The sequence below is a fragment of the Lagenorhynchus albirostris genome, chromosome X (genome assembly GCF_949774975.1).
Source record: "Lagenorhynchus albirostris chromosome X, mLagAlb1.1, whole genome shotgun sequence".
NCBI lineage: Eukaryota > Metazoa > Chordata > Mammalia > Artiodactyla > Delphinidae > Lagenorhynchus > Lagenorhynchus albirostris.
In genome coordinates, this window is record NC_083116.1 from 39200363 (window position 1) to 39220023 (window position 19661).

The 19661-nt window shown below is 39.3% G+C and overlaps 1 protein-coding gene across 2 annotated transcripts in view; it reads right to left on the reverse strand.

The window, feature by feature from the left end:
• RNF128 (ring finger protein 128) overlaps positions 1-19661 on the reverse strand; it is a 97200-nt gene that overhangs the window by 40507 nt on the left and 37032 nt on the right. The window contains exon 1 of one of the 2 annotated variants that reach the window (XM_060138362.1): positions 17368-18187. The exons of the other annotated variant lie outside the window; for it this stretch is intronic. Within the exon in view, the coding sequence (XP_059994345.1) occupies positions 17368-17860 (493 nt within the window). The 5' untranslated portion in view covers positions 17861-18187. Of the gene's footprint in view, positions 1-17367; positions 18188-19661 lie in introns of those variants that run through there. 2 annotated transcript variants of the gene reach the window in all.

Here is a 19661-nt window from a genome sequence, read left to right on the forward strand (position 1 = left end):
GTTTGAGGGAGGGAAGAAGTATCACGTGGCAAAAATAACCCTGAAGTGGGAATCAGACCATTGGGTTGCAGCTTTTGCCTGAAGGAAGCAGGGCTGTACTAAGCTTCTAAAATCAATTCTGGCAAAGGAATATGACTACATCTCTCCTGCTATCCTTATAGAATTTTCAAACAGCTATTAATTTAATTGTTTTTCCAAAAATCACAGCACCCATTCCCACCAAAAAGAAAAGAAAAATCTTTAACATGCTAAAAATGTCTGGTGAGGAAAACTGATCATTAATCGGACAACAAACCTTTATGGCCTAAACCCTGATCACAGAACAGCTGTCATTTCAGGATTTGAATCTCTCCAAATCTGCACTTGGTTTCAAGGATTTATTCATAAACTTTTAAAATGTCTTTATTGGAGTATAATTGCTTTACAATGCTGTTAGTTTCTGCTGTACAACAAAGTGAATCAGCTATATGTATACATATAGCCCCATATCTCCCTCTTGCATCTCCCTCCCACCCTCCAGATCCCACTCCTCTAGGTGGTCACAAAGCACCGAACTGATCTCCCTGTGCTATGCAAATACATAAATTTTAATGTTTTGTATCTGATAAATTTTCAGAGTTGAAAAGCAAAAAAAAAAAAAAAAACAAGCTGTCATTTTTACAATTCTAGTGTATTAACATCACTTTATAATTAACAATTTAATGGTCAAGAATAGCTAATCTGGGTCCTTGTTGCTTAAACACATGTTCCTGGGTCCAGCAGAACTTTAATTTATCTTGAAAGGATTTATCTTGATAGGATCATTGTAGCAGTCACTCTACAGGGAATCCTTGAACTTCCCACTTAAAAATCACTAACAACATTCTATGGCTCAAGTTTTTCACATTCTCACTCTGATATCTAGAGTATTTTGGGAGAAGGGACAGATTAGGAATAGATAATAATTAAGCAGAAGAGAAAATTCAGACTCCAATTTCAAATGTTCAACAGTGAATAAAGGTTTTGGCATGTGCCTATCTTGGGAGCAAAGGTAATAAAATAGGCCGTAGCAACTCTTACTACTGTTACTCAATATCATTCAATTAAAATATCATTCAATTATAATTAATATAAATAAAGGTTATCTATCCTCAGCACTACTGGCAAAAAATACTTTTTAGTTATTATTCATAATATATAGAAATTTGACCCTAGGATCCTGCTGGTGGCCAACCCCATTCATTTCTTTCAAAAAAACTAATGATATTATGGTTTTGGTCTAATCTTATTTATTTGTGAACACAGACAAATTCACTGAATAAATTATTTATCAAGTGCAAACCATGTAGTGAGCTCTGTGCTTCTGGATCTTCCTCCTCCCCCCACATTTTAATATTAACATGTCAAAATGTAAAATAAAGTCTAAAATATTTTACAATATATGAAATATCCTAAGCATATGGATGGCATACTTACAGCACCTTGGCATTCAAACACAAAATACAAGGAGGCGAGGAAAGCTGTTCTAGTATCTATTTCAACCAGTTTTCCACTTTTAATATTAGAAAGAAGTATTCACAATGAGCGACTTACAAATGATAAAGGCAATTGAAAGCCAAAGTAGCTCTTCTAAAAATAAGCTCACATTCAATACTGCCCAACATTCTGATGATACAATGGGGTCACCACTTCTGAATTTACTTGTATCTGGAATGAACAAGATCTAGGTGTGACAAATTCCAACATAATTCTCTAACAAACATTTCCTCCATTAGAAAATCTGGAACCAATTCAAGTGGACTTCTAAACATTCGTTTTGTCCACAGTAGCTTTTAAAAGTGCGGTTCCCCCCCACCCCCTCCCTCATAGCCCAAACTCTTTGAGCAACTGGGGAAGGTCAATGTATTTCAAAGAGGGATATCAAAGCTCCCCAGACCAAGCAGTCCTAAGTGGGATTTTTTTAAACCAATAAAAAAAAATTATCTAAACTTTTAAGCCAGACTAGCCTCTCTTTATTCAAATTCCTGTTTTGTGACAACTTGGTTTTTTGCCCCCTTTTAGTTATTGCCAGTCACCAATGAACCAAATTTAGTTTCTTAAATTGACTGATTCATGGCAGCTCTCTGGATGAAAAAAAAATAATTTTATCATTGCACCTCAACAAACAAATATACAAATGATTTCTTAAAAGTATCTGGAAATACATGTCTGTGGTTTACTGGGAACCAGACAAATCAGTTCTGCACATCCCTTTAATATGTTATGCTCCTAACTAGTCTTTAGGTAAATTCTAGTCTATAGCAGAATATGAAATAGGCTTTAGTACAGGTTGCCTGTCAGTTAAAACAATGGTTCTTAACTTTTTGTACTGTTACAAATCATCTTTTTGAGGGAGGGGTGGTAGCAGTGAAGATGACCAAAATCACCTTCTATTATTAGCATCCTTTTAAGCCAACAAATGAAACAGAAGCACACAGCCATGGGTAGTTCAGCAGGTTGCCTTTCTTTCTGTCCTGTACCCCCAGGTTTTGAAGGTAATACTACATTAGGGAATGGGTCACAGATTTGATATGGCACCAAAAAAAATCTCAGGAGCTGGAACCCTCAGGAAACAGCATATTAAAGACACTAGGAAATTAGAAACCATGCTGTTCCAAAGGTCACAGATGCATAATTTGTGGATGACATGTCATATTCACAGATAAACAATTCTTAGAATTATTATTAAAAACCCTAGTCCTACCAGGCCTCTTCTGATTTCCACAAGTGGTAATGTTTAGCACATTGTTAAGAACCCAATGGCTAGATCAGCATTTCTCCAAGTTTCTAGACTTGGGACTCCTTTATACTCTTTAAAGTTATTGAAGACTCCAAAGAACGTTTGTTTATGTAGATTATTTCTATTCATATTAATCATATTAGAAACTAACAGAGAAATTTTACATGTATTTATTCATTCATTTAAAATAACGGCTGTAAATATATGTTAATATAATTAACATTTTTAAATCAAAAATAACTATTTTCCCAAAAAACATAATAAGAGTGGCATTGTCATTTGTGCAAACCTCTTTAATGTCAGATTTAATAGAAGACAGTTGGATCTTCATATCTGCTTCTGCACTAGATCTACTGTGAACTGTTTTTCTGGTTGAAGTATATGAAGGTAAATCTGTACTCACACAGATATGTAATTAGAAGATTGAGGAGTGTTGAATAGGTCTTCCAAACACCCAAGGCTGAATAACCATTGTTTGTCAGTAGTTCATTCAAGTTAAAAAGGAGTTGTTTGGAGAAAACAGCTAGTTCAGCTCACAACTCAGTCATACAAGTGCTTTGTGCCTACTTCCCATTTCACCACACAGAATAGGCAAAAAAAAAAGTTGTGCATGACAGAGTAGAGATTTAATAAAATTACTTATTCTTACTGCTACATCAAGGACATTCCTAAGTGAAACTGGCATTTTCTTTTTACTGTAAATGCATGGAGGTATAGTATACAACATAGCTTGCTGTTTCTGTCTTAACTGGTGCTAAGGTGACAGCAGCTTTTCCCCACCGTTGCTTTTATACCGTCCGTGTAAATGTCAACACAGTGAATTCTGCAAATAATGTCTACGTATTACTGTGAAAATAGTTTTGACCTCATGGGCCCCTGAAAGAATCTCAGGGACCAGTGCTCCCAGATCATATTTTGAAAACTGTCAGGCTAGATCAATGATCCTCAAACTTTAATATGCATGAGAATTACCTGGGAAACTTGTTAAAACATTGAACTCCCTGGGCCCCATTCCCTAATTCAGTATGTCTGGGGTGGGGCTTGGAAATCTGCGGTTTAACAAGTTCTGTGGGTTCTTTTGCTGCATGTGGTCTGTGGCCCATACTTTCAGAAGTATCGGGCTGGAGTTTGATTATAGTTTGATGTTATGGTCAAGGAGTTTCAAGATAGTGTTCCAGTCACTCTAGCCAGATCAATGCCAATCCTTTACCCTGCATGGAAAAACTCTGCCAATAGACTTATTTTTTGAAAATTAGCTACATAATAAACAGGCCCATTTCTTTTCTGTTATAATACTGCTTCATTGTCACCATTGTCTTTCACCAAAATCACTGTAACAACCTCCTAACTGGTTTCTACGCCACCAGTCTCAGTCTTCCAATTCATTCCCCTCACAGCTACTGGATAAATTTTTCTAAATGGGAAAAATGTTCATGTAATTCCTTTGCCAAAGGCCTTTAAAGAGCTCTTTGCCAAAGGCCCTTAGCTGGTCTCCATAAAGCTCTGTAGCTTTATTCACCTACAGAAGAAAGTTCAACCTCCTTTTATAAGATCCTGACTCATCTGCGTTAGATAGGTTTTACACTGTCGAGTGCAGGCTTCCCTTGAGGTTATCTGGTTTACTTGAGTTTCACTAAACTATGGATTCTTTCACGTTAGGGACTGGGTCTTTCACCACTGTAACTACAATGTCTAACAGAGTGCCTGGCACGTAACACATGTCAAATAAATATTTGATGAATGCAATTTTAACTGTGCTATATTTAGTGGTAATTTGAATCTTGATTGAATCTGAAAACAAATTCATCCTTTAAAGATAATTGTGAACAGAGTCTAAGATGCGCCTCCTCCCTGCATTCAAAGATGGCATTTCTTCAACACTGTTTGCTTATAAGCAAGGACATATTATCTATACACGGGTAACAAATTAAATACTAATCCTACTCTGCAAACCCTGGGTTTAGTGTGACGCTTACTGCTACAGTGCTGATCCCACTGAAATCACCATACTGCCAGAGCAGCACTAATGGTGGCAATAATCCCTCTCCAGCCTGGGGTTTGAGTCCACTTCAGTTTCACACTTACATTCAGGAGCTAGGATGGATGCCATTTTAGCCGCAAGTTCAAGTTAGAACCCAGTTATCCTGGTTCACTAGCAGACTGGTTGTTTGGACACTTATGAGGAAGTTCAGAGGACATAAAAGAGAAGTCTTGAAGCAGTTGGAACAGGTTGAGTGTTTATACAACCTTAAATTTGTGCTGATACTGAGGAAAATAAAATAATAAGATATTGCTATTGCCAGGCCAGGCAGAAATTGTAGTATGTATATTATTTGATTAATAGGGTATTCTGTAATTGTATTAAAATGTTTATGCTAAAGTTTTCTATTGTCATAGCTTTTGTTTTGGAGTAGTAAGATTTCTAGAAACCAAATTCAATATTTGTTGCTGCTCTTTATTAATGTTTCCTGGAGGAATGCTAGTCAGTAAACTCCACAGCATCAATGTATTCAACCCTTTGGGATAATAAATTGCACGATATCCAGAGCTATTCAGAATCTGATAAAACTATTTAATGGCTCAAGGTAAAGCAATTACTGACTAACAATATATACACAACAGGTTAAAAATAATCAGATCTCTGTTAGGCAGTAAAAAAGATAAACAGGAGATTTAGGAGTTTCGCAAATGAATGTTGGAAATTATGGTGCTCTTTTGTCCTTGTAGTTATTGGTTCTGTTTTCCTGTAATGTGAGACCTTGGGAAGGAGAATTCCACTGAATAAATTGCTGCTGCACCCAGGGGGGAAAAATGAGCACAAAACCAGGCCATAGCCTAGGCATAAAATAAAATTCTGACATGGCCTCCATCATGCCACTTTACCCTCAAATTTTCAGACCAGGTGAAACTAGTACAAGAATGTATGGACCTGGAGACTGTCATACAGAGTGAAGTAAGTCAGAAAGAGAAAAACAAATACCGTATGCTAACACATACATATGGGATCTAAAAAAAAAAAAAAAAGGTCATGAAGAACCTAGGGGTAATACAGGAATAAAGACACAGACCTACTAGAGAATGGACTTGAGGACACAGGGAGGGGGAAGGGTAAGCTGTGACAAAGTGAGAGAGTGGCATGGACATATATACACTACCAAACGTAAAACAGATAGCTAGTGGGAAGCAGCCACATAGCACAGGGAGATCAGCTCGGTGCTTTGTGACCACCTAGAGGGCTGGGATAGGGAGGGTGGGAGGGAGGGAGACGCAAGAGGGAAGAGATATGGGGACATATGTATAACTGATTCACTTTGTTATAAAGCAGAAACTAACGCAACATTGTAAAGCAATTATAGTCTAATAAAGATGTTAATAATTTTAAAAAACTAAAAAAAAATTCATTTGTAAATGAGTTGTTTGGAACTAGAGACAATACATTTTCCCATAGTAATGTTGGTAAACAGTGTCTGAGCTCCCAAATGAGCCCACAGATTACTTCCGTGTGGAATGCTTGGAGGACTAAAAACTTCAAAGCAAATGTAAGTTATTATTTAACCTATATTTGTAATAAAACTTCTCAGAAAAAAAATCACAGAAATACTGAAAGCAAAAAACAAACAAACAAAACAAAAAACATTTAAAATATCTTAAATAGTGGGACATAAGGAAAATGCATATTTAATCAGGAGGATTACATGGTTAATGGGAAGTTTCTGTGGAGACTGTGGGACTGAGTTATGGACACATTCAAGTTCGTCAGATATTGAAAGCACTGGCTGCTTATAATGTTTAATTTCTCTTCAAAATAAATGGCATCACATAGAAAGAACCTCAAATTTTTTTGAAAAGGAAGATGGGGTTCAGTGAGAGAGAGAGGTGGGGGGAATATCTAAGGTACAATTAATTAAGCTATGAAAGGCAAAGGAAGTGGGTATAAAAGTGGGATACAAAATGTATCCTAAGAGAAAAAGAAGTGGTACAGAAGCTACCCTTGAATTTGACAGTTTCTTGTGCAAACCACCAACTTGTGGAGATTCACATAGCAGAATAGTATTTCAAGGGAAATGCCAATTTTGAAAAGAAGTACAGAAGTTCCCCAACTTATGATGGTTTGACTTACGATATGTGTGGTATGATAGTCTCTCGTGATGCTGGGCAGCAGCAGTCAGCCACGTGACCAATACACTTACCACCATTCTGTACCCAGACAACCACTCTTTTTCACTTTCAGTACAGTGTTCAATAAATTACATGAGATATTCAACACTTTATTATCAAATATGCCCAACTGTAGGCTAATATAAATGTTCTGAGCACGTTTCAGGTAGGCCAAGCTAAGCTATGATGTTAGGTAGGTTAAGGTGTATTAAATGCATTCTCGACTTAACAATATTTTCAACTTATGATTGGTTTATCAGGATGTAGCCCCATCATAAGTTGAGGAAGATCTGTAATTCAATTTTACTGATGTGTTAAATGCAATTTTGATTGAGCTTGTATGTTCTGCATATCATTAATGAAGTGTAAAATAAGAACACCATGATTCTCCTCTGCCCTTATTCTCACAAAATCTCTTCCTCTTTTCTAGAATGACAGAAGCTATTGTCATCAGATGAACTCAGTGTGTCATGGGTTAAAACTGCCAATATATTGGATTCTTCTTCCTAAGCTGTTAAATTTAGCACTAATCTTAAAAGTATTGAATAGAATAGATATTGAAGGGGGCTAGTGAAGGGAAGCAGGTCTCTTATGGGAAACAAACAAAAAAACCAAGAAAGGTGAGATATGTGTAAGGGGGGAAAGAAAAAAACACCACTCGTGATACAAAAGGAAGAGAAGAGAAATATTCCATATTAAAATAGAAAAAGTCATTCTTTAAAGTTCTGTAGTGTTCAAGGCTCATTTTACATATGAAGAAACCAGTTAGTGTTAACAAGAAAGAAACCAGTTAGTGTTAACAGTTGGTCACTAACAATTATGTAAGTTAGATATATTCAAAAGACCAAAGTAATTCTTCCTTAAATTCTCATAATAGTCAGTAAATCATTTCTATTATAAGGTATGCTTCGTTCCTGTTGTTGCAAAGGTCACATTATTAATGCTTTCTTTAGGATTTATCAACACTATAGGAGAATTTTGGATTTTCTAAAATACCTGATTTTTTCTGATTACAAGTATAAAACATATTCATTATAGGAAATTCAGAAAATACAGACAAATGATAATGATGAGGACAATAATCACCTATAATTCCACCAACCAGATATAACCAAGGTTAACATTTTGGTATATTTTCCTTTCAAAAGCTAAGACTTTTTAGTTGCAGGCAGCATTTAACTAAGCTACTTCAACATTTTATCTGAAATGATAATGATTAATATTTTGAGGGAAACATACACACACACCCCAACAAGTGAGTTCAAGCACCATCTTCTTTCAAAAAAGGTCAAAATAAATAAGGTTAAACTCAAAATCACTGATTTGTATCTAACTTGAGCATTCAAGCATTAAAACCAAGTAAAGCGCGACTAGGTTCTGAACCCAACAGCCTCCGTCAAGTCAGGCATGAATCACCAAACTTTCTTTTCGGAAGAAATCAATATTGTAACAAGCCTATGGGTAAATTTAAGCAATAATTATATGTCATGATATCTAGGAAGACATACATACATACAGCTGAAAAAGACAGAACAAGAAATGGAAAAATAACAAAGAGCCCTTGTGCTCTGCTTTGCCCATAGGGCTCCAAAGTGGGGTGTTAACAGCAAAATGTGGCAACTCTAAACTGGCTTAATAACTGTGTCAAAAAGTCCATGGGGACTTCCATGGTGGTGCAGTGGTTAAGAATCCACCTGCCTGTGGAGAAAAGGGAACCCTCCTGCACTGTTGGTGGGAATGTACATTGATACAGCCACTATGGAGAACAGTATGGAGGTTCCTTAAAAAAACTACAAATAGAACTACCATATGACCCAGCAATCCCACTACTGGGCATATACCCTGAGAAAACCATCATTCAAAAAGAGTCATGTACCACAATGTTCATTGCAGCTCTATTTACAATAGCCAGGACATGGAAGCAACCTAAGTGTCCATCGACAGATGAATGGATAAAGAAGATGTGGCACATATATACAATGGAATATTACTCAGCCATAGAAAGAAACGAAATTGAGTTATTTGTAGTGAGGTGGATGGAATGAGTCTGTCATACCGAGTGAAGTAAGTCAGAAAGAGAAAAACAAATATCATATGCTAACACATATATATGGAATCTAAAAAAAAAATGGTCGTGAAGAACCTAGGGGCAGGATGGGAATAAAGACACAGACCTAGTAGAGAATGGACTTGAGGACATGGGGAGGGGGAAGGGTAAACTGGGACAAAGTGAGAGAGTGGCATGGACATATATACACTACCAAATGTAAAACCAATAGCTAGTGGGAAGCAGCCGCATAGCACAGGAAGATCAGCTCGGTGCTTTGTGACCACCTAGAGGGGTGGGATAGGGACAGTAGGAGGGAGGGAGACACAAGAGGGAAGAGATATGGGGATATACATATATGTATAGCTGATTCACTTCGTTATAAAGCAGAAACTAACACACCATTGTAAAGCAATTATACTCCAATAAAGATGTTAAAAATAAAAAAATAAAAAGATCACTTAAAAAAAGAATCCACCTGCCAATGCAGGGGACACGGGTTCGATCCCTGGTCCGGGAAGACTCCACATGCCTCAGAGCAACTAAGCCCGTGTGCCACAACTACTGAGCCTATGCTCTAGAGTCCACAAGCCACAACAACTGAGCCCATGCACCACAACTACTGAGCCCACACGCCACAACTACTGAGCCCATGTGCCACAACTAATGAGCCCACATGCCACATCTACTGAGCCCACGCGCCACAACTACTGAAGCCCATGCATATAGAGCCCGTGCTCTACAACAAGAGAAGCCACCACAGTGAGAAGCCCAAGCACTGCAATGAAGAGTAGCCCCCGCTCGCCGCACCTAGAGAAAGCCCGTGCTCAGCAACGAAGACCCAATGCAGCCAAAATTAATTGATTAATTAATTAATTATTTTTTAAAAGTGAGTGTATTCTGTGCTTGGAAATAACTACCTACAGTGTGCAGCTGAGGATCACCACAGTTAACTAGCTCCAATACAGTGAAGGATTTGTTTCTGTAGGTGACTAGGCTCCTACCACATGCTGTAAGAAGTCATTTCCTCAGGAGACAAAGTTGACAATTGTGCTGCTTCAAAGATTCTTTGTCTTGGGGCACAAGGTAGTCTTCTGGGGTTCTGGTACTGTTCTGCTTCTTGAGCCAGGTGCTGGTTACACAGGTGTGCTTGCTTTGTGAAAACTCACTGAGCTATACGTTAATTATTTCTATACCTATTTGGTATGTACATTATTCTTTGATGAAATTTACATATACAAAAAGTTATTCACCGCTAGGCAGTATTTGTGGTACCCTATCAAGTAAACTTTGGGAAAAACCCCAACAATAGTTTACAGTTCAGTGGTCATCATGAATAAGAAAGGCCATTTTAGTCAATGAGGTGCTACTTAACCAAGCAACAAGGAAACTGGTTGCAAACCTCATTTGTAACAAAGACATCACCTATAGGAATATTATAGGAGAAGAGGAACTAAGGTACAAATGGTGATCAAACCTTTCAAAACACCAAGGCCACAGTAGGCAATGAACATGGGTTAGACCAGATCACATTTATGGCTAGTAAGTATATTTTTATGTAAGGCTCTTTGGGGCATATTTTTGTTTTAAATGTTCCAATTCACACCCCTCCCTGTCACCATTTCTGCACTTCCTTTCTGCTGGTTAATGGAAGAGAAGCTCAATTCCCACCCCTCCAATCAATGACCACCATCTTCAGCCTACAAGAGAACCCTCTCTCTATTTTTAATTACATGGGAAAATGCTTACAATAATAAGCAGGAAGCTGTATATATAGTATATAATTATAATTCTTTAAATAATATATATGCAGAGCAAAGGAAGCAAATGACAAAAAAACACCCCCAAATGCTAAAATGGTTATATTTATGGCTTTTTGTGTTTTCCTTTAAACTGTCTGTATTTTATTAATACTACATTAATATTCATGAAAAAATAACCATTATGATAAAAGTAGGATACATGGAAAAAGAGACTAGAAGGAATATTAATGGTACCATCTCTGCATTGTGGAATTATATGTAGCTTTTATTTTTAGTTTTATACTTTTCTGTATTTTCCAAGTTTTCTGCAAGATGCATGGTTAAGTTTATAATCATAAAATAACTTAGAAAATATCTTTGGTACCCTCCTCTATTTTCTCCATTTAAGCCTGAGAACAGAGACTAAATGTGGCATTCTATATGAGACAACACACATCTTCCATGGACTGGGGGAAATAGTTCTTTATGTGCTTAGAAAAACAATTCACCGATCAGGCTATATTTTTGTAAGGTTTTTATGTTATGGGATTCCACATTCATCAACATGTTCACTGGAAGCACTTTAATTGGAGACATAAGTTGAATGGTGTAAATCAAATTTTTAAAACATCAATAAAAAATAGAACAGGGAAAGTTCAACGTAAATACTCACTGTCACTATTTCTTTGTTACCATATGCTAACACATATATATGGAATCTAAGAAAAAAAAGAAAAAAAAATGTCATGAAGAACCTAGGGGTAAGACAGGAATAAAGACACAGACCTACTAGAGAATGGACTTGAGGATATGGGGAGGGGGAAGGGTGAGCTGTGACAAAGCGAGAGAGAGGCATGGACATATATACACTACCAAATGTAAGGTAGATAGCTAGTAGGAAGCAGCTGCATAGCACAGGGATATCAGCTCTGTGTGTTGTGACCGCCTGAGGGAGGGTGGGAGGGAGGGAGACGCAAGAGGGAAGAGATATGGGAACATATGTATATGTATAACTGATTCACTTTGTTATAAAGCAGAAACTAACACACCATTGTAAAGCAATTATACCCCAATAAAGATGTTTAAAAAAATGCAGAAAGTACTATAAGAGATGGTGTTCTACAGGAGATAAGAGAAGAGACTATTTTGTTTTTGGTGTGGGGGCTGTGGTGGGAAGAGGAAATGAAAGAATTACGAAAGGCTTCAAAGATGAGGAGGCATCTGTGCTGGGTTTTGAAGGATGGGTAAGGTTTTGACCAACAGAGCTGGTAAGAAAAGGGTATGTAGGCAAAAGCAGAAGTACGAGCAAAGGAATGATAATGGGAAAGAGTAGAGAACATGTTTAGGGATCAATATGAGACAAGAAATACATAAAGCTTCACAAGTAGGTTGGGACTAGATCATTAAGAGTCTTATATGCCATGCTGAGAAACATAGTCTCAAATTTATAAGTAATGGGCTTTTGAGCAATGGCGTATGTGTGACCAGAGCTGTGTTCCGGTGGCCACGTGGAGGAAGAACCGAAGAGAAGAAGTGACTGGAGGCAGGGAGACCAAGGCTAAGTATTTGTTCCCATGAGAAGACACAGGAACTGAAAGCAGTGTAAAAACAATTGTGAGGAAGAAAGGAACATATGTGAGAAGATTGAACATATGTGAGAAGACTGAAATCAACTGGACGTGGCAGATATTTACTGGAGGGAGAGTGTTGGGGGCCTGGGTATGAATGCAAGGAAGAAAAGGTATGAGATGAGTATGTTAATAAAATAACAGAAATGAAACAAAAGAGAGGCAAGAGAAGCAAGAGACTGCTTAGGAAAGAGTTTCAAAGGAGTGGTCAACAATATCAAATACAGTACTGCAGAGAGATCAAAAAGGATGCACATGGAACAGATTCTGGAATGGTATTTTACATTGGTAAATCATCACCACCCATTCTCTTCTCAACTTCTTTTGAGCCTATCATTCTACTAAAATAGGTTCTTTTTGATGTCAACTTACTAGGGGGCAAAAAAAAAAAACAAACAAACCAGCCAACAACAACAAAAAACCCAACAAAGAATAAAAACTAAATGTCAAGTGGTTGAGAAGGGATTGGGTGGTAATAAATCAGTGGAAAATCCTATTCCAAAGTCCTTGTGAATGGGAAGAAGATTGGTTACTTGAGGGATAAGCAGTTACTTGAGAAAAGAATGACAAACATAGGTGGGCCAAAAGATCATTTTCTGGTAAAACAGTCAGTCTACTCAACTTATTCCTAAAGGGTTACAGTCAGATGTCAGGTAATATGGACCTTGAAGTACTCTAGGCTATTCATTTTCAAATTGTATACCACCAACATACAAATCACTTTTCATTTTCTAAAATACATTTAACTATCTTAACTGTAATAAAGAAAAATTATAGTAGCTTCCTAAATGTCAGGCTCTATGCTAAACACTTTATCTGTAGTATCTCATTTAAACACTTTATCTGTAGTATCTCATTTAATCCCTTAACAGGTAAGTTTTTTTTTAACATCTTTATTGAAGTATAATTGCTTTACAATGGTGTGTTAGTTTCTGCTTTATAACAAAGTGAATCAGTTATACATATACATATGTCCCCATATCTCTTCCCTCTTGCATCTCCCTCCCTCCCACTCTCCCTATCTCAGCCCTCTAGGTGGTGACAAAGCACCGAGCTGATCTCCCTGTGCTATGCGGCTGCTTCCCACTAGCTATCTATTTTACATTTGGTAGTGTATATATGTCCTCAGGTAAGTTTTTTATTATGCCCATCTTACACAGGAGAAAACTGAGACTTAGAGAAGTAAAATACTGGCCTAAGATTTTAAAAATATTAAGTGGCAGAGGGAGGGAGTTTGGGGTTAACATATACACACTACTATATATAAAACAGATAACCAACAAGGACCTACTGTATAGCACAGGGAACTATACTCAATATTTTACAATAACCTATGAGGGAAAAGAATCTATATATGTATATATATAACTGAATCACTGTGCTATACACCCGAAATTAACACAACATTGTAAATCAAGTATACTTCAATAAAAAAAAGAAAACCTAAAAAAAAAACCTGGTAGAGGCCATCTTCTTAATACACTCTAAGAGGTCTTTCAACAATGTATACAAGCAACTGTTTTATATAGCAAACTCTATCCCAGGGAAGACCACCAAATCACTAACTTAAATGGCTTGGTTCATTCACTTTTTTACAGCCCTCAGGAATAATGCTTCTCCTGCCATCCCTCTGAATATGTTTCAAGTTCTTGTAAATGCGTCATGGATTATGAAGGTGGAAGCTTTGCACAGGTCTTTCAATAAATTCATGCCTGCACATGTTGACTCAAGGAAAATTGTGTAAGGAAGTACTGACACCACTTCAACCTGTGGGCTGTGCTCAATTAGAAAGCATGCAAGGCTCAGGCTCATCTGCTTGGCGAAAGGAGACTAGTTAGTTGTGCAACAACAAGAACATGCATAACGTGTCTCATCGTGACAACCATACCTTTTAGACAGCTTTAGTGCTTACTCTGTTTTGGCTGCTTCTTATCTGATTTTCATATTTAAATAAGACATGAATAGTGATTAAACTGTGAAACCAAAATTTTCTCTGCATTTTATTCCCAGTTTCTGGATCCATTTGAATGAAAAATATCCGGAGACTGCAGGATCATCTGTTAATAAAAATCTGTCATTTAAAATTTTTTATATGTGTGAATCAGGATTTTCTGGAAGATAATATACAGAAATAAACTGTATGGATTGCTGCAAGCCTACAGCTACCCTCTGGGAAAATTTGGTATCCATAAAAATAGCCTGATTTTTTTAAAAAATAGTCTGATTTTCCTAATCGATTGCACTTATATAGTGGAGTTTCTCTCCAATACACAAAAGTTTTAAAGCTACTGTTCTAAACCAGTTAGTTCTGTTACTTGAAACAAATGGGTCTTCATGGTCGCAGGACTGTGATAGGTGGGTGTGGATGATCAACACGAACTCCAACAAAGGACAGACAATTCAAGCATAGGCCCCTGTGAGAGGGGGTGAAGAAAGGTTTTGTAAACAAAGACCACAGCAATGGCTTTTCCACATTTGGTGGCCCTTGTAGAATTCATGGCAATATATATTGTTAATCAACACATAAACTTCAGTCCTACCTCTTTGCCACTAAAATCCAAGAGAAATCGTTTTTGGCCAGAGATTACAACAAACCCTGGGATTACTCTGAGGAATGAGCAAAGCAAACAACACAGCACTCTGCAAACAAATATTTAACAACATATGTGGATGAAATGCAAAGGGATTTTTCCCCTGTGTTGAAAAGTAGTTTCTCCAGGAGTTCAAGGAAGAAACGTGATTCCATTCCTCAAGTAACTAGCTAGTTATTTTAGCTAGTTAGCCTAAGTGTAACATTGCTACAGTCAGCATATCAGATAATAATACATTTTTAGCACCTCTTTTCTTTTCTTTTTTTTGCGGTACGTGGGCCTCTCACTGTTGTGGCCTCTCCCGTTGCAGAACACAGGCTCGGGACGCGCAGGCTCAGCGGCCATGGCTCACGGGCCCAGCCACTCTGCGGCATGTGGGATCCTCCCGGACCGGGGCACGAACCCGCAGATAATAATACATTTTTAAAGTATCAAAACACTTTTCTGAAAACTGAGACTCAGTAATGTTAAATAATCTGACCAAGGACACAAAGCTATTGTGTGGTAAATCCAGAATTTGATTCTCATTCTTGACTATAGTGCGTTTGCTTTTCCTAGTACACCATACTATCTCTCAATAAAGAATAAGTAAGATGTATGTAGAGTGCCTGGCACATAGTGGGAGCTCAACAAAATTAATTTTATTGTCCCCTAAATCTATCAGATAAATATAAGCTTATATACTTAACAGAAGTAGGATGAAAGCAGTCTAAATTGGAATTCTCTAAAGAGTACTCTTCAATTCCAAATCATCTGTGCAAATGAATCTCATTGGGAGGAAGCAAAGTCAAACCCTTGCATTCAGGTAGCCAGTTGAAATGTAAGGACTTTAAAATATACCAAGTCCTTATTCTTTGTTTCTATCAGCCTTTAAAAAGTAATTTCATTCTAATCAACGAATTATCAACCAAAAGAGATGCAGTTGCTCCTTTCTTTAATCAACATAAAATCTAAGAATCACAGCATTTTAGAGCTGGAAGGGAGTTCATCTAGTTCATTTTTTGTCACGATCTGCCAACCTGGCTTCCTCCTCCTGCCTCTATACTATCATTTGACCAGTGAGTAACTTGTACAAGGTTGTGAAGCTGGTAGAGGCAGAGAAGGGACTAAAAGAGCTAAAATCTCCCAAGTTCCAGTTCAGTGCTCTTTCCATTATACCACCCAGCCACGCAGTGCAAGTGCTCTCTAGACAGGGCCAGACATACTGTTTTAGGAAAAACACAGAATCTCCAGTAGCTAAACAAGCAGATTCATCTCTCCAACAACTCTGAAAAGCTGATCCTATCACCTAACCTTTACAGAGAAGGATGATGTGTTAAACTCTTTCCCATCATTATTTCATTTCATCCTCAAGGCAAACCTGTGGGAGTGGTTCATTCTTAGTTCTTTCCCATTTGATTGAGGGAATCCAGGCCAGACTTCAGATAAGTTGCTCAAGGTCACAGGACTAGTAAGCAATGGAGCCGGAATTTAACCAAGGTCTGACTTGAGGCCCAGCTCTCAACAACTATGATATATTGCTACTACTATTACGTGTCTCTGCCTTTTTCTCCCCCAATTTTTTTTTCTTTGTCTTTTGGGGCCTAGGATCACTATGTACATATGGTATGGACACCTAATCACAAATAGGGAGAAGGTTTCTGGAAGGATAACTGAAGAGGGAAAAACAGTAATCCACCTCATCTGTACAAATTTAAGACCTACCTGGATTACATTTTCCAAAGCCTAGGCCTTTGCTAGTCTCATGCAGAAACCTCTTCTTCTTTAATAACACTAATCACCTCTTTTGCCACTCAATATCCTAAATCAGATTTTTTCAAATGCAAAGGAAAGCACTGATACCAAAAATCACTTGGGACCTGAGACCCCTGGGCAGAGAAGAACCCAACAGCTGAGCAAAGTTTCCACCAAAACTGGAATGAGGTTAACAGGGCACAGTAACACAATCTTGTACCTGATACTAGGAAACATGCAGAGAAAACAGTGAGAGAGGAGGGAAAAAATCTGCTGCGGGCCTGAGGCTGTTAATCAGGACAAGACTGAGGAAGGGATTTCCAGGCAGGCTTCTCGGGTAGGCTTCTTCCCAGTCATTTCAAAGCCAATGCCCACCACCAACCAATTAATCCAATGCAAACCACCCTCGTGAAACAGCAGGAAAAGACGACGCAAAGAGCCCAAACAGTCCTTCTCGAGTTGCCAGCCTCCTCACTCTGTTTTCACCCTTTTTCACCAGAGAGGCAAATTCTAAAGGATTTTTCTGCCCAAACCCCCGACGCAGGGTGAATCTCGGGGAAGAGAGGACCCTGCCCTCACTCGATGGGGACAGAAAGGACACTCGTTTTCCTTCGGAGCAAGGGGATAGGGGGAAGATCACACTGAGGAAAATAAGGGAAAATGGCCTTGGCAGGGGTTTGATGGCGCGCAATTCGGTAGCGGCACTCACCCGGGTGAGACATGGGGATGACCTCATTGCGGGTCCCCGGGAAGTTAAAGATGACGGCTCCAGACGCCCCTCTCTCGTAAGCCAGATGGATCTTGTCTGCGAAGGTGCAACCCCCGCCGCGCTGGATGAGGGCCAACCAAGAGACTTGCACGCTGCTGCCCCAGTCCCCCGGGACCGTGGGCACCGTGAAATTCGTGTGCGGGTTACAGGCGTTCAGCGCCCCTGGTCCGTCGGGCGGTACCAGGACCCCAGCCACTGGCTCGAGCGGCGAATCCTGGCCGTACACGCCCTCCTCGCTCAGCTCCCACACGGTGCGGTTCACTCCGGTGTGCGGAACCCGCCAGGACACGTTGAGGTACGCGGTCCACACTGCTTCGGCTCCCCGGGAACCGGGGGCTTGCGGACTCAGAGCCAGCAGGAAGCACCAGGCCAGCAATCGGGAAAAGCCGCAGCCACCGCGGCAGGAGACCCCGGCCCCGGGCGGCGGCCCCATGGCGCGCGCGCTCTGCGCTTCCCTAGGGCCCCTGGCACGCGCCTTCCCGGCTCTCGGTGGGACCCCGGCCTTGGCCAGGTGCGCGCCAGGTGGGGAGGGGGCGGGGAGAGACTGGCACGCGCGGCGGGCTGTGTCGAAGCCGAGAGGCACGTAACGTCGCTGGAGATGTTGCCGCAGATGCAGCTCTTCGGAGCTTTAGTCCTCTCTGCTACTGCCTTGGCCGCGTCGGGCTCCGGGGCTTTAGCGTGAAGCTCCGCCCAGCCGACTGGGGGTGGAGGCGGCTGGGAGGGAGGAAAGGACACTGCGGGATCCGCCTTTTAAAAGGGTAACAGGGGGCTTCCCTGGTGGCGCAGTGGTTAAGAATCTGCTTGCCAATGCAGGGAACAGTGGTTCGAGCCCTGGTCCGGGAAGATCCCTCATGCCGCGGGGCAACCAACCCCGCGAGCTACAACTACTGAAGCCCGTGCTCCACAACAAGAGAAGCCACCACAATGAGAAGCCCGTGCACCACACCAAAGAACAAAAGCAGCCAAAATAAATAGACTAAATAAATTTAAAAAAAAAGGGTAACAGGATGGGCAGGCATTAGAATAGGATCGGAGGCTGTGTGGTCAGGTGTGTCAAGTCGTTGTATGAAAAGTGGACAGGTGAGGAACTATGGAAATAGAGAACAGAAACGCTTGTTCGTAGGATTTGAGTCCCTTTTGAATTGCAAGAATATATTTTTCCCTCGTAACGTTTGCCTGCGGGGCATTTCTGGCTTAAGGTGCCAGAATGCGAAAGTACTTCTAAAAAGTGCAGATCTGAAGTTTTAAACTTTTTCCTTTCCTTCTCTAAACAAGCGTCATACCTATGTATTTCCTTCTTACCCTTACCTCATACTAAATATACTGCATCAGATGCCCCTTCTAAAAGTAATCTTAGCCCTCAAAAAGGAATGACCATTTTCATACTCCTCAAAACTAAGCCTCTTTTCTTCCATTTTCCGCAAACCAGACTTACCCAAACAGATATGTCTGCGCCATTCACGACCTCAACAACCTTTCTCCATCTCCCACTAACTAAAAAAGAGCCTGACTCACCTTGACAATTCACTCACAGCACTATTGCGTTAAGATTTCTCCTTACTTTAAGTGTACAATTTTTTATCTACCCTGTCAGTTGTTACATTTAGTAGGTGCTCAATAAATATGCATAGATTAAACTGAATTAATACTTTTGGTGTCTGACAGTTATGGATAACTTTTGGCCTTGGGGAAATTACTTCTCTGTGCCACCGCTTCCTCATCATCTGTAAAATGGGGATAATAATAGTACCTACCCCATAGAGTAGTCTATATGATTAAATGAGTTCATACATATAAAGCACTTAGAACAGTGCTTAGCAGAGTGTAAAAATTATATCTGTTAAATACTATTATTATTAAACAGATTCAGGGACCCAATACTTTTAAAATAATATTAAGGTTGTTACTTTGAGGTAATAATCAGAGAAAGTAATGTTCAGGATGTTTACTTTTAGCCATTTTTTTCAGTTCAAATAAATATAATTTACTTTATCCAGCCCAACATTTGTTAAATTCCTAATCAATCATTCCACTCCCCTGGCCCAACATTTATTTAATCAATATTATTTGCAAAGATTAAGCATGGGACAATCCTGCACGTGATGCTCTTATGGCTTGAGAGAAACCTAGCGGAAAATTAACACCATAACCAAGCAGCACCTAGAATCCAAATGAATGGGCAATTTTGTGAAACATGAATCGTAGGTGTTGAAAGGGACTTAGAGGTCAAGGGA